A 13,606-nucleotide genomic window follows, 5' to 3' on the forward strand; every position below is an offset into this window, starting at 1 on the left:
TGGGGGGGCCTGGGTCAGACCAGGTGCCCCCGGCCGTTGATGTAGATGCCATTGCCACTGGGCTTGGCCCGCAGCGTCCCATTCTCCTGCACAAAGTGGGTCATGGCCAGCTTGATGCCTTCATCCCGGCCGTCCTCGTCCTCGGCACGGCCGGAGCCCGGGGTCAGCAGCTCTGTCTGCGTCTCCGTCTCCCGCACGGTGGTCAGCGTGGAGTAACTGCGGCCCTCTGGCTCTTCACTCTGGGGACCAAGCGCGGGGTGGCGCGGGGCAGGTCACGCTGGGAACCAGGTGGGGGCGGCTGGACCTGAGGGCCGTGGGCTCGGGGGGCGGAGGTCAGGTACCAGCACAGTTGCGGCTGTCTCAGAGGAGTGCGGCTTGGGGGTGGGCGGCAGGATTGGGCTTGGGGCTGGGACATGGAGACCCAGGGCATGGGGGGTGCATGGGCGGCCCGAGCCAGGGCTGAGGCAGGGGCCTGGTGAGGGATGCGCATGGGGCCTCACCATCACGGAGCAGCTGCTGTTGTCCTTGAGACTTTCAGAGTGGCCCTCGGCCCTCAGCCCCACACTCTCCTCCGGCTGCGGGGCCCAGACACGGGAGAGCGATCAGAAGGGGGCTCAGCCTCCCGGCTGTCTGCTCCTAGCTGTCTGCCCCAGCCTGCTCCCTAGCACCTGTCCCCCGCCCAGCCCGGCCACTGCAGCCCTGCCCTGGACCAGTACTGGGGCAGCTCCCCGGAGGGACCAAGCCAGTGATGAAGGGACCCTGTGCAGGAGCCCGGCAGACCCTGGGCAGCTCTGGGCCAGTGGCCAGAGCGGGTGGCAGCAGAGGGCCCCGCAGCTGCAGAGCGCACCTGGGCACAGCACACACCTGGTTCCTGGGGTCCGCGTGGTGGGAGTGTAGCCTCCGGATGGAGTTCTCTCTGGTCAGCGTCAGCTCCTCTTCGCTGGGAGAGAACCCTGGTCAGTAGCTGGGGGCGGTCCCCGGGGAAGCCCAGCCTGGCTGGGCCTGTGGGGGCGGGGCTGGAGGGTGCGGGTGCAGGTGGGGGCTGCAGGTGGGGGTGCGGCTGAGAGCATGCGTGCCATGTGCGAGCGTGTGTCCTTGGGGACACCAGGCACATGGATCCGACCCTCAGGTGGCAGCATGGCGGCCCTCACTGGCCACGGCCCTGTCCCCTCCCCCTTCCCGTGTGCCTGGGGGTGGGACTCACTATTTCTGCGTCATCTGCTGGGCCTTGCGCCGGTGGTACCGGGACATCAGCAGCACCACGGCCACCAGGAGGCAGAGCAGGAGCCCTGCGATGACGCCCACCACCACCACCGAGGCCGACACCAGGTCCACCTGCTTCCCGGAGGTTTCCTGGGGGTCTGTGGGGCCAGGCCGCTGTCTGAGGTGGATGCCCAGCTCTCCGCCCCGCCCAGCCCCTCAGCCCAGCTCCTCGCCCAGTTCCCCGTCTCGGCCCAGGACCTGTCTGCCTGGTGCTTACCAAGAACCTCCACGGTGACCTGAGAGTCCCTCGACGACAGCTCATTGCTGACGTGGCACACATAGGTGCCACTGTGCTCCACGGTCAGCGGAGGGAAGCCCAGAGTGTCCCCGTCCACGCGCACCCCACTCGGCAGAGGCCCGTCCAGCCTGGAGGACAGGGAAGCTGACGGGTGCCAGCTGGGCGGGCTCAGGCTGCCACCACCCAACATGCCCAGGCTGCTCCCCATCCCCCTTCCCCATGACGTCACCGAGAGCCGCGGGCTGTTCCCACGGCGCCCCTCCCTGCCCCCAGCAGGTCTAGGCAGAGGCCCCTTCTCCCTGCCGCCCAGCCTGACCCGGGCACCCCCAACACACGTGTGCCACCCCGCAGGCTCCCACGGGCATCACATGATCCAGCAGTGGACGCCAAGTACACACAATAGTCCACACGACAGGACACTTCACTGCGGCCTGGGCTGGATGTGCATGGCAAAGGTGACCGCACACCCCAGCCATGGAGCTAGCTGCGTGCAGAGCCCAGGGACAAAGCTCTGGGCACGAGGCCACGTGCCTTCCTCGGGCTCATGCACAGGAGCCCTGGACCCCTCCCTGGCTCTCCCAGACCCTGGAAGAGCTGAGTGTCGTCGAGGGAACTGGGGGAGGTGGCACTGGCACTGCTGTGGGGTCAGTCGGTGTCACAGCCGTCGAGTCAGCCTACTGTGTGTCTTACCCACCGTAGGACTTTGCACAAATTGTGCAGTATCAATATGTAAATACAGCATTATACTTCATCATTTAAAAGCTACGAAATAAAGCCAAGGCCTTATTAGCTGGTTCCCCACCAATGACCATGTGCCCTGGACTCCCAATGCAGGCCAGTCATGTTTGGTGTATCGGTCTGAACTCGTGCCCCAATTTATTTGGGGTTCAGCATATATTGTCCCAGCCCATACTGAGTATACGCTGGCCTTAGCGGGAAAGACCCTTGTCCCAAGCGACGCTCACCGTGTCCAGTTGTAAGAGGGAGGGGGCTGCCCTTCACTCAGGCACCTGAGTGTGGCCCCTTCTCGGCCGACCTGCCACAGCTTCCTGTCTTCAAGGCCCCTCACAGAGGCCTCGGCAAGGACTGGAGCAGAAGGGAGGATGAGGAGAAGTGGGAGTGAGGCCTCCCACCCCCTGTTCCTCGAAGGGCCCCCGCCCCAGGCCCCACCCCGCCCCAGAGAGCCGCCTCTGCCCTTCCCCCTCCTGTTCATCGGCTGCCAAGCAGCCCGGACAGGCTGGCTGCTCACCGCACGCCTCCTCCTTCCCTAATCAGGGGGTCTGCCCTGGGTGGCCGGTGTAAGGAGCCTCTAAGTGCCTCAGCAAGTGACAGGTCACTTCTGAGTCCCCTGCGATGCCCACGAAGCGCCAGTCACATGGCAGGCGCTCAGGGAATGTGGCCTGGCTCTTCCAGGCCCAACGGCCCTGCCCACTCCCTCGTTTCTGCCTCCGCTGCCCGGGCTGGGGTAGTGTGAGCAGAAAACCACCCCATGTGCCCATCTGCCTGGCGGCCGGAGCACCCAGCGGGACACGCCGAGACGACCTGGCCCCCCCAACCCTGTACCCCCGAGAGCTCTGCAAAGTGGGCTCACTCTGCTGACAAAGTGAGACCAGTGACCTCAGCAGAACCCAGGCTTGTCCCGAGTTGGGCCTACACCCTAAGCTGTGCATTTCACAGAAGCACTTGACTCCGCGTGTGCATGTGATACTCCCAACAGCCCGGGAAGCAGGGCGACCCCCTTTGTAAAGGAGGGCACCGAAGGCGGCAAGTCCGTCATCTGCCGGGGCCGCCTGGGCTGGGCTCCCTGCTCTCTGCCCTGGGCACAGCGTGGCCACCGGACTGGGGCTGCCTGGCGCCTCGCCTCGCCGTCCCAAGACCCAAGCACTCACAGGCCACTCGGAGGGTGTAGGTGATCCTGCGGCTCTGCAGCAGGCCGGGGTGGGACACCACGCAGGTGAGTGGCTGCCCGTTCATGCTGCGGCTGGGCACCAAATGGAACTCGGACGTGACAGCGGCTGAGCGGGGGTGCTTGAAGGAGTGGCTGGATGCCAGGCCCTTGACCTCGGTGTCCCAGGTGACGTTGGGGGCCGGGCTGCCCTCTGCAGTGCAGGAGGCGGCCAGTGTCAGGCCCTGGCCCTCTTCCAGCGCTGGCCCGGGGTTCAGCGAAGGCAGCGGAGGCACTGCGGGAGCACCACCGTCACAGCCCCGTCAGGAGGCCCCGGCCCGCCCGCCACCCCGCACATGTGGAGAGTGTCCTCTGCTTCCACAGAGAGACAGCAGACGAGCGGTGGGATTTCATCTTTGTGCCTTTGTCCAATGTTTGTATCTTTTACAATGAGCATGGGTCATTTTTGAATGAAAACAATGTAATTAAAAAACTAACCAGGTAACATATATAATAATAATAGCACCATTTATTAAGCACTTCCTACGTGCCAAGTGCTACGCTAAACACTTTACAAACATCTCATTGAACCCTGTCAGCAAAACATCAAGATAGATAGAAACCACTGTCCTTGAGTCATAGACGAGGAAACGGGTGCCCAGGGACATTAAGTGACTCGTCCCAGATCACCGGGTGCTGAGGTCGGGGTTCCACTGCGAGGCTGTTGTTACAGACTCCCACGTGGATAAAGAGAAATTATGATTTATTTTGATCTTCATGACGTTAACAGCCCAAGCAAAGAGAATGGAAAAGAGTGACCTTGAGCATAAGTGTAGGGCATCTGGGGACCACAAATGCCCACAGTACAACATGGGGGTTTAAAGGGCAATTGTGGTCTCCACCCACATTCACTGAGGGTCCAGATCAAGAAAGATGTTAGCCCCACGGGGCCCAGGTGTCCAGGGTGGGCTTGAACGAGTGTCTTTGGTAGGACTGTTGTAAAAACCAGCAAGTCTAGCTCGGAGGAGAGGAGAGCTGAGTGGGCCGTGAGAAAGGGCCTCTAATTCGAAACGCAGCTACAGGACAGTCACCATGGGCCTGGGTCATGTGTGAGGCCTTGTGCGTGAGCTGGGCAGGAATGGGGGTGCAGGGAGACCTGGAAAGGCACGCCAGGTGAGGGACCAAGGTGGGCATGGCCGGGGGAGGGGTGCTGGCTATTTCTGGGAGCAGAGGGGAGAGGGCAGGACAGAGAGAATAAGCCGGGGCCGCGTGGCCCCGAAGGGCAAGAGAAACTGAGAAGGAGACGTCGGTGAACGAAAGGGAGCAGCTCCCAACGCGCAGGCGCGGCCGAGGCGGGGAGAGCACTCCGGGACCGCAGGGCCGCGCGGGCTGCGTGCGGCCCTCCCCTGTGCGAGGGCCACCCGCGCCTGTCCCCCCACGCCTCCCCGGGGCCCTTGCTTACCCAGCACACGGAGCCGCAGCCGGGCCTGGAAGCTGCCCGCGGGGAAGGTGCTGACGCGGCACTCGTACTCGCCCTCGTCCGCCTGCACCGCGTGCCGCAGCAGCACCGCGCCGTCCAGGGGGCTCCGCGGAGGAGGCGGCCGCTCCACCCGGCCCTCGTAGGTCGTGCCCACGTGCAGCCCGTACTTGGAGTTCAGCAGCGCCAGCTCCCGGGCACCCTCGCCGGCGTCCACCCGGGCCCAGGACACCTGCTCCACCTGCTCATCAGGGCCCCCTCGGTAGAAGCAGGGCAGCTTTGCATCCTGGCCCAGCACCACCGTCACCAGGTCCAAGGTCTCCAGCTTGCCAGCCCGGCACCGGCCTGCAGCAGCAGACAGAGGCAGCCAGGGTTAGGGGTGTGGCCAGAGCCGGGGACACCCGCACTGTGATCATGACAGCAAAGGCAGTGGGGACTCCTGCAGCATTTATGCTTGCAAAGGACCTTCGGTCCATGACCTCATTACATCCGCAGGACTTGCCCAAGAGGTAGGTGTCATCATCCATTTACCAGATGAGAAACTGAGACCCAGGGAGGAAGTGACTTGCCCAGGCCGGGCCCACGAGGTGTGGCGCAGTCACGCCCTCTCCTAGCCCAGGACCGCATCCTGGGCGATTGCAAGGTGGAAGGCGCACGCATAGCAACCAGGGAAGGCCGTGGGCAAACTTGTTCTACTAAAGGGGGAAAGTGAACGCTTTCAGGACAGTGGCCAGGAGCCAGGCACGGGAAGGGGCCCTCCCAGGAGGCCCTTCGGAGCATTCTTCTCATGGCTTGAAGATGAGAGACCTGGATTCCCAGAGAGAGGAAGGCGTCCTGTGTGGGAGGAACGGCATGAACCGAGGCTCAAAGGCAGAAGCGTGCAAGTCTCTGAAGACAGAAAGGCCGCAGGTCAAAGGCCCAGAAAGACGAGGTCCAGGCAGACACAGAGTGACAGGGTCAGAGCGGTGAGTGTGAACAAGACTCGGAAGACCAGAAGCGACCAGCGATGCAGGGCGAGTCTTTTGCGTGTTGACAAGGAACAGCGTGAAGCACTCAGCCTTATTCGCAAAGGCGGCTCCATTTCCTGCCCGGATGAAATGTGAGATCAGTTCGTGTGGAGATAGAAATGGACACGTGTGTGATCATTTCTGACTTAGAGTTCAGTGCTGTGCTGCAGGCCAGCTGTGAGAGGGGGCTCAGGCATGAGTCGGGTGGGATCAGGAGGCAGAGACACCCAAAAGGCATCCCGGGCGAGGGACCAGGTGAGCACGCCCCGAGGCGGTGGGGTCAGGAAGCAGAGGAGAGGGCAGAACCGGGCGGAACCAATCAGCCAGGACCTTCCTCACCAGGCAAAAAGATTCAGACTTGGTCGTGGGAGTCACTGATGTGTGAGGCCAGGGGTGCTGTGTCCCCGAACACTAGGACCTGCTGCTGCTGGGTGGAAAGGGACAGGTCCTGGGGGAAACTCGGCAGGACCTGGTGACTGATCAGAAAGAGAGATGAGACCTCAAGATGACGCCTGGGTTTCTAAGGTGACCGACATAAGAGGGAGGCGTGGCCTGGGGAGCTCACAGATGGCAGAGTGTGGGGAACAGACTTGGAGCCGTGGGATGGACATGTGAGACGCAGAGGCCCCCCGGGGTGCAGGGGCCTGCCTGGAAGTGTTTGCAGCAGCCCCCAGGGGCCCTGCCGTCGTCCAGCACCTGGTTGGCACTGGGCCTCCTCCCTCCATCTGGGTGGCTCCTACTCATGCCGCGGACGCACTTGGATGCCACCTCCTCCTGGAGGCCTGCCTCCCAGCCACCTCAGGCAGATCAGGTGCCCTCCCCTCCCATGGCAGCTGCCTCTGCACCTCGCAGTACTTTATCCCAGAGACTGTGGTTGGTATTTTCTTATCTGCTTCACCCACCAGACTAAGCTCCTCGGAGTAGAAACTGGCTCTCGCGTCACATGTGGAGGCACGGTTTCTGATTTGGGTTTCCTCTGGGAGCACGTGGTCTGCATGCCTGGCACATACGTGGTGCTCAGTTAATGCTTATTGATGGACTGGATGAATGAATGAGTGAATGAATGAATGAGAGATAGGCAGAATGAACAAGTGGACTAATGAGAATGAGCAGTCCGTGCTTGGGCTGGACAGGGAGGGAGTTGGTGTGGCAACCTTGGGGTGCAGGCAGGGTAGGCTCGCAGCTGGGCTCGCTGCCAAAGGGGGCCCTCCAGACCAGCTGGGGGAGGAGTAGGGCGTGGAGGGGCAGCACGAGGGGCAGCACGGAGGGGCAGGGAAGCCCACTAGAGAGACTGAGGGTCCAGTGAGGCAGAGCCTGGGTCTGCTGGAACTGGGAGGGTCCAGCGGGACAGGACAGACCAGCAGGGCCAGATACCAGGGCCTGAGCTGCATGAGCTGGTTGGTCCCACCCAGTCCAGCCTGGGAGAGTCCAGCTGAGCACCCACACCCCTGCCGGGCGGTCTGCCGAGGAAGGCCAGAGGTGGGCTTGAGGCGGGGGCATCGCAGGACGTCCCCTGCTGCAGACACTGGTGCCTGACTGAGCCCTGCTCCATCAGGACACTCAAACCCTTCTAAAGACATTTCTGGGACGACGTCAGATGGCATAGTTTTCATTCCCAGTCTCACACTTGAAGCAGTCTGTACCCTCCCCACCACGAATCACCCCACATTTTCCCAAAAAATACCTTCTCAGGCACAACAGACATCGACTGCCCAACACATGCCTGAGCCCACGGTCCCCACGACAAGCCCAGGCTTTGCAGAATGAGGAGCCCAGCAAAGCACATCTCCCACAGCCCACCGTCCCAAGTCCGGTATTCAGAGGGAGCATCTCAGGAGGGGACAGCACCCTCACACTCGCACACACGTGTGCGTGTGCACACTTACAGGCCCAGGCACACACATGGGGCTCGAGAATCCACATCCTGGGCAGAATGTACCCGGGGCCCAGACTCTCAGGGAAGCCTCCTCCTCCTCTCCCCGACCTGGCGCTGACTTGGCATCAGCATGATGACGTCACCAGAGCAAAGGAGACGCACCACCTGCCTAGTGAGGTCACTGTGCGGGCATGTGGTGGCCAGGCCAAGCCCATGGACCCTTCTGCTGCAAATAGTCTGCTGAGGTTGATGGTCGCGGCGGGCCGGGCCCTCCGCCCTCTGACCCTCCCGCCCTCCTCCCGGAGCACCAAGCCGGCCAGGAGCCCTGGTGATTCAGACCCAGCCACAGCCACCACCTTGCGCAAGGGAGAGAACAGGCCCAACTGGCCAGACGGGATCCCTGCCCTCAGCCTCCCCACCCTGGCCAGGCCCCCATGGCCTCCTTGGGGCCCTGCCCTGCGTACCCGCCCGCCGATCCCAGACAGGCCCTCCATCCCGGCTCGGGCTGCCTGGCTGCTCCCCACCCTGTGCTCAGGTCCCGACGCTCCCATCTGTGTGGGGGCCTGGCCTCTGATCTCAGGAGGGGAAACTGAGGCCAACAGTTGCAGTGTCTCTGGGGAAGGAGGCTGCTCCTTATGAGGGCCTCCCTCTACCAGCACCCCGGCCAGTACGCATAGGGCCCCAGAGGCAGGTGTGTGAGGCAGAAGGTGCGTGAATCCATCGTGTCTGAATGCACAGTGCTGGGCGAGGGCCCCTGGCTGGTCCGCACACAGGCGAGGCCGTCTCCCCACATGAACCATGCGAGCCCCATCCTCAGGAGCGGGGAAGGCGTGTGGGAGCCCAGCTACGCTCCACCCACGACCCCGGCCATGAGCTCTGCACGCAGAGCAAATATTTCGACGTGGGTCTCCCTTGGCTGTCGCGCGTCTCCCTGTCTCGGCTGCCGGTGGTCAGTGGTGTGAGGCTCTGTGTCTGGAGTGTCACCCAGGCTGTCCTCACAACTCACCCCAGACTGATGGGCAGAGTCATCTCAGGTGGAGGGACCAGGAGATGAGGTCATTGTCCCTCTAGGGGATAGAAAGTTGCCATCCACGGCTCCCCAGGGAACAGAACAAACCCTTGCCCCTCGGGTTCCCACCGGGACCCCCAGCCGTTCGCAGGCCCAGCACCTCTGGCCCCCAGCAGGCCTCTCCTTGGGAACGTCTGCCGGGCCTGTGCCGCCACCACCACCAGAAGCAGCTCCAGCTCCAGGCCTAGGGGAAGGGTTGTCTGCTGTGGCTTTGCGGGAAGGGGGTTCCAGCCTGGGGTGGAAGAGGGACCCAAGCGAGTCAGGGGCTCACGCTCCTTTGTTAACTGTGGTCCTCCCTCGCTTCCACCCGAGAGCTGAAAGATGTGGGCGACGCTGGGGTGAGAAAGCCCCGCCGTCCAGGACAGGTGACACAAACCACCCGGCGAGCTTGGCCTTGGAGCGCGAAGGAACTTTGAAAACCAGGAGAGTCCCTCTCTGCCTTCATCCCTCTCCCACACTTACCCGCATCGCCCTAAGCCCCCCCAGCTTAGTGAGAGTTTCCCAGCCTGGGCAAAGCGCCCACCCACCAATTAGTGTGGGGAGGGGGGGCCACCCCAACGCAAAGGGAGAGGAGAACAATAGGGAGGGGCAGGCCTTGAGGCAGCCCCGGCCCTGGCCCAGACACAGCGCCCAGCACAGATAAGTCCCCTAAACCCCCGGAGCCAGTCTGAGCCCGGCTGAGTCACCACAACAGCCACACTGTGGGTGGGAGATGTAGAATTCAGCTTCTCCCAAACTCCCGAGATCCTCCCCCCACCACCACCTCAGTCTCAGTCCGGTCCCCTCCACCCACCCAGTGCGGCCGACGCGGCCTCGGGACACACCGGCTTGAAACGGGCAGGTGGGCAGGGAACTAGGCAGAGACCAGAGGCCCGTCCCAGTTACAGCGCCCCCGATCTTCACAGCCCTCCAGGGCCTTGGGGGCCCCAGTCTTGAGCTTCACCTTCTGTCCCAGATGCAGCCCCCCAGGCTCCCGGCCCCTGGCCCCACTCATCTCCCACCCGTCCTTCTCTGGGCCAGACGGGGTTAGAAAGGGTGCTCAGCACCTTCTCCTCACAGGGCGCACCCCACACCCCCTTTGCCTGGGGGACCCCAGGGTCCCAAGGTGGTGGTCTAGAGGCTGTGACCAGGGACTCTGCTGAGTCCTCACTGCCATCTCTGCGGCTGGGACCCCTTAGCACAGCCCCTAGAACAGCAGGGTGGGGCTGAGGTCACTGCGCTAGCCCCGGCCTCCTTTCCGGGCCCCCCCCAGGCCGTGGGTGGGTCCCACAGGGCGCCCCCTCAGTGAACGGAGTAGGAGCAGGGAGGGGGCCTCCCTGTCCAGGAAAGCCAATCTCAGACACAAAGCAGATCCACCTCAGAGGACAGAGAAGCCCTCAGCCTCTGATCTGGGGCCCAGTTGGGCCCAGGAAAGATCTAGGAGGAGGGTCTCGCTGAGGGGTGCCTGTAGATTTGGGGCCCTCAGCCCCAGGGCAGGAGGTGGGGGAGGAGGCAGAGAGCGGACCCCACCCGGGAACTCATCCCATTAAGGAGAAACAAAGAGCTGTGGTGCCAGGCACCTCCCTCGCCAGGCGCCTCTCAAGAGCCAGCGCCTCTGGGGTGGGGCAGAACCCTGGGGCTCAGGGCACCAAAGGCCTGGGGTCGGGGTGGGGGGTACAAGGTGCAGCAGTGAAGGGCAGAAGGCAGCACCCTAGTCCCCACTCAGTGAAGTGGCCAGGACCTTTCCCCCTCATCACCACGGCCAGACTGGCCAGCACTGAGCGCCCCTCAGTCAGAGCTGGACAGTCATGCATAGAACCCCAAGCTGGTGGGCCCGAGGGGCCATCCAGTCCTGCCTCTTGGTCTCCTGAAGCTCAGTTTCCGAGGCACCCAAGGTCGCCCAACGGATTAATAGCAGAAATGGGGCCAGAACCCAAGGCTCTGGCTTCTCAGTCCAAGGTTTTTTCAGAGATGAGAAACACTCCAGCTCCCTGGAAGCCACTGAGAACCCTAAACACAGAGTAGCCGGACGCGGGTGGACCCAGCCCTCAGCCCCGCTCCAGCTCTGTGTGGGTGACGCAGCAGTAGAGTGGGGGCTCGTTGGACACCAGCCTCCTGGGACGACCCTGGGGCCAGGCTGCCTCCCTACCAACAGCCCCCGTCCGGCAGGCCCTGGGCAAGGTGGTGGGGGGTGGCGCCCTAACTAGGAGGGGTCTCCTGTCCCCTCCTGCGGGCTCCTCTTACAAACATGGCTCTGTGTCTGGAGGACGGTGGCAGGGCCTCGTCTTGTTCACACCTGCGTCTGCGGCGTCTAGCGCCCTGCTGTGCCCCCGAACACACCAGGCGGGCAGGCGGGAGGCAGGAGAGCACACACCGACCCCGCTTGTGTTCCCGACCCTGGTCTGCTGGCCTGTCTCCTCTGGCCCTGTAGGAGACACGACCTCTCCAGTCTTGTCCAAGTCCCAAATGTCATGACTCCACCCTTTAAGAGAGGGAGACCCTGGTGAGAAGTGGCTGCCAGGTCCCCAGCCTCAGCAGCCAGGCCCCACCCTCTTGGACTAAGCAAAGGACAAGGTTGTCTGAAAGATGAGGATTAAGATGTGAGGGCAGGGGGCCGGCAGGGGGAGCTCAGCCGCCCCCCTGTGATGGGAGGCCAGCCATTGACCCTTCCACTGCAAGGTCGGAGGGTGGCAGCCCCAGCATCAGCTGGGGGGTGCGATGAGTGACGTCACTGCTGGGCCTGCTGGTCAACCAGCTCGCTTCGCTGCTCCTGGGACTGGGACTCCAACTGTCCTACCCAGACAGGCCCCCGTGGTCCCGAGGGGGCAGCTGTCTCAGTCACTCACGGCCCTGCCACCGCCGGGGAGTCTGCCTGGTCGTGCACGCGAGCACACGCCCTGCCCCAGCTGCGGGTCACAAACTCCTGCCGTTCTACCTGCTTCATAATTGAGAAAGTGGGGGGATGGGATGAACTAGGGGACCACACTCGACCTAGAAAGTACCCTGCCCTAGACCGCGACTCACCCGAGCAATCACCCTGCCACCACCCTGGCATTTAAGACTGGCTCCGGGGAGAGAGAGGGGCCACAGGCCTCCAGGTCCTCCGGGGCGTCGCAGAGAGGGATGAAACGAGCCGTTCCCGTCAGGCCGACACCAGCTCAGCCCGACACCAGCTCAGCCCTGAGTCAGCCCCGCTCCAGTCAGCAGTTCCCAGCCCAGGGTGGATGCCCCCAGGGTGGACGCCCCCTGGGGACCGGACGAGCAGGGCCTGCGCCTCCTCCGCCCTGCCCCGACGGAGCTCGGCCACCTATCTGCATTCAGAGGCAGCTCCGGCCTGGGCGAGGCCATCGGGAGCCCCGGAGTGACCTGTCCGGGGCTGGAAGGGGACGGAAGGGGGCAGAGGGGAGGAGGGGCGGGGAGCACTGCTGGCAGCTGGGGTGGCGACAGGAGGAAGAGGGTGAGTGCGTGCCCGCGCGGGCTCGGAAGCGAGGGGCCGGGTGGTCCAGGCCAGGCCTACCTGCAAGGGACGCCAGCAGCAACAGCAGCAGCCGGGCCGCAGGCCTCCACCTGTCGGCTCCCAGGGACAGGGGCATTGGTCCGAAGGCAGAGCTGCCCAGCCCGTCCGAGGTCCCACCGACTTCCCCCTGGGAGCCGCTCTAGGGCTGGATCTGGAGCCGACCAGGAAGGCAGAGCGTCACGGAGTCCGCGGGCCCCAACACGCCTGCCTGTCCCCCACGGTTTCTGCTAAGGGACCCGGCCGTGCCACCCACCAGCTGCAGCTACCCTCTCAAGGGGCCGTGATGGGAGCTCCGAGTGCCCCCAGAGCTGCTTCCCACGCTGTGGCCAACAGCGACGGCAGAAACCTGGGAACCTGCTTAGCAGGTCAGAACAGGTGCGTCCCAGGGGGCTGGGCCTGGCACAGACTCGGCAGCAGCCACCACCCCCACGGCCTGGGCCAGCTAATGGGCGCCCGGGAGGGAGGGAGGAGAGGCCTGGGGTGAGGAGGGGCCTGGGGTGAGGAGGGGCCTGTGGGGGTTCCCACCCTCTGCTCTGGGCTTTACCTGGCAGCCAGTGGAAGGGGCTGTGGAGGGAGGAGGAGCCGTGGGGCTGGTGGGGGTGGGCAGGAGGCCGGGTGGCTCACAGCGGGGCAGCAGGCCGGGAGCAATGGGGTATGGCCCTGAGAGTGGGAAGGGGCCTGAGCATCCCGTGCCCGCCAGCCACCGCCTGGTCAAGGTCCCCAACAACGGCTCCTCCTGAGGGATGAACTGGTGCCCAGAGCTCACGCAGCCAGACGGACGGCTGGCTCAGACCACTGTGTCCCTGAGGCGAGCAGTCCAGAGACCCCTAGGAAAGGGCCAAAGTGAGCCCCACTCCCGCCGTGTCGGAGAAGCCAAGGGACCGAGCGAGGACCGACCCGCAGACCCGGGCGTCCCTCCGGATGGGCCCGCTCGGCGGCTGCCAGAACTGCCACCTGGCCCAGAGCCCTGTGCGGCCATGCACAGCCCCAGGGCACGGGGCCCTCCGCCACCCGCATGGCCATCTGGCCCGCACGTCTCAGACACTGGACAAGACCGCGTGTCTGGACTTTGCAGGACACCCTTCATTTCAAAGACTCTGTTTCCTCCATGTTCCCTTGGCCTCTGCTAGTCCCTTTGTGACAGCCGTGCACTCATCGCTTGTGTGCATCTGTTCTCCCTAAATGAATTGTGAGCTTCCATTCAAGACACGCTGATGGGAGCCTGCTGCGGGCCAGGGAGCCAACACCTGTGCAAACTGAGGGACAGGATGAGGCTGTGCTCTGCGAACCCTGTA

At 63.9% G+C, this 13,606-nt stretch overlaps 1 protein-coding gene across 1 annotated transcript; it reads right to left on the reverse strand.

Annotated features, from left to right (window-relative positions):
• Positions 1–6: 6 nt before the first annotated feature.
• NECTIN4 (nectin cell adhesion molecule 4) lies at positions 7–12,443 on the reverse strand. Its single transcript, XM_011376996.2, has 9 exons — positions 12,312–12,443; positions 4,849–5,208; positions 3,391–3,681; positions 2,467–2,587; positions 1,481–1,629; positions 1,205–1,361; positions 865–940; positions 501–575; positions 7–239 (listed from the first exon to the last, which is right to left on the reverse strand). The coding sequence occupies exons 1-9, from the start codon at positions 12,385–12,387 to the stop codon at positions 15–17; spliced, it is 1,530 nt and encodes a 509-aa protein (XP_011375298.2). The 5' UTR covers positions 12,388–12,443; the 3' UTR covers positions 7–14.
• Between the last annotated feature and the right edge of the window lie 1,163 nt (positions 12,444–13,606).

This window comes from Pteropus vampyrus, unplaced genomic scaffold (genome assembly GCF_000151845.1).
Source record: "Pteropus vampyrus isolate Shadow unplaced genomic scaffold, Pvam_2.0 Scaffold304, whole genome shotgun sequence".
Taxonomy (NCBI): domain Eukaryota; kingdom Metazoa; phylum Chordata; class Mammalia; order Chiroptera; family Pteropodidae; genus Pteropus; species Pteropus vampyrus.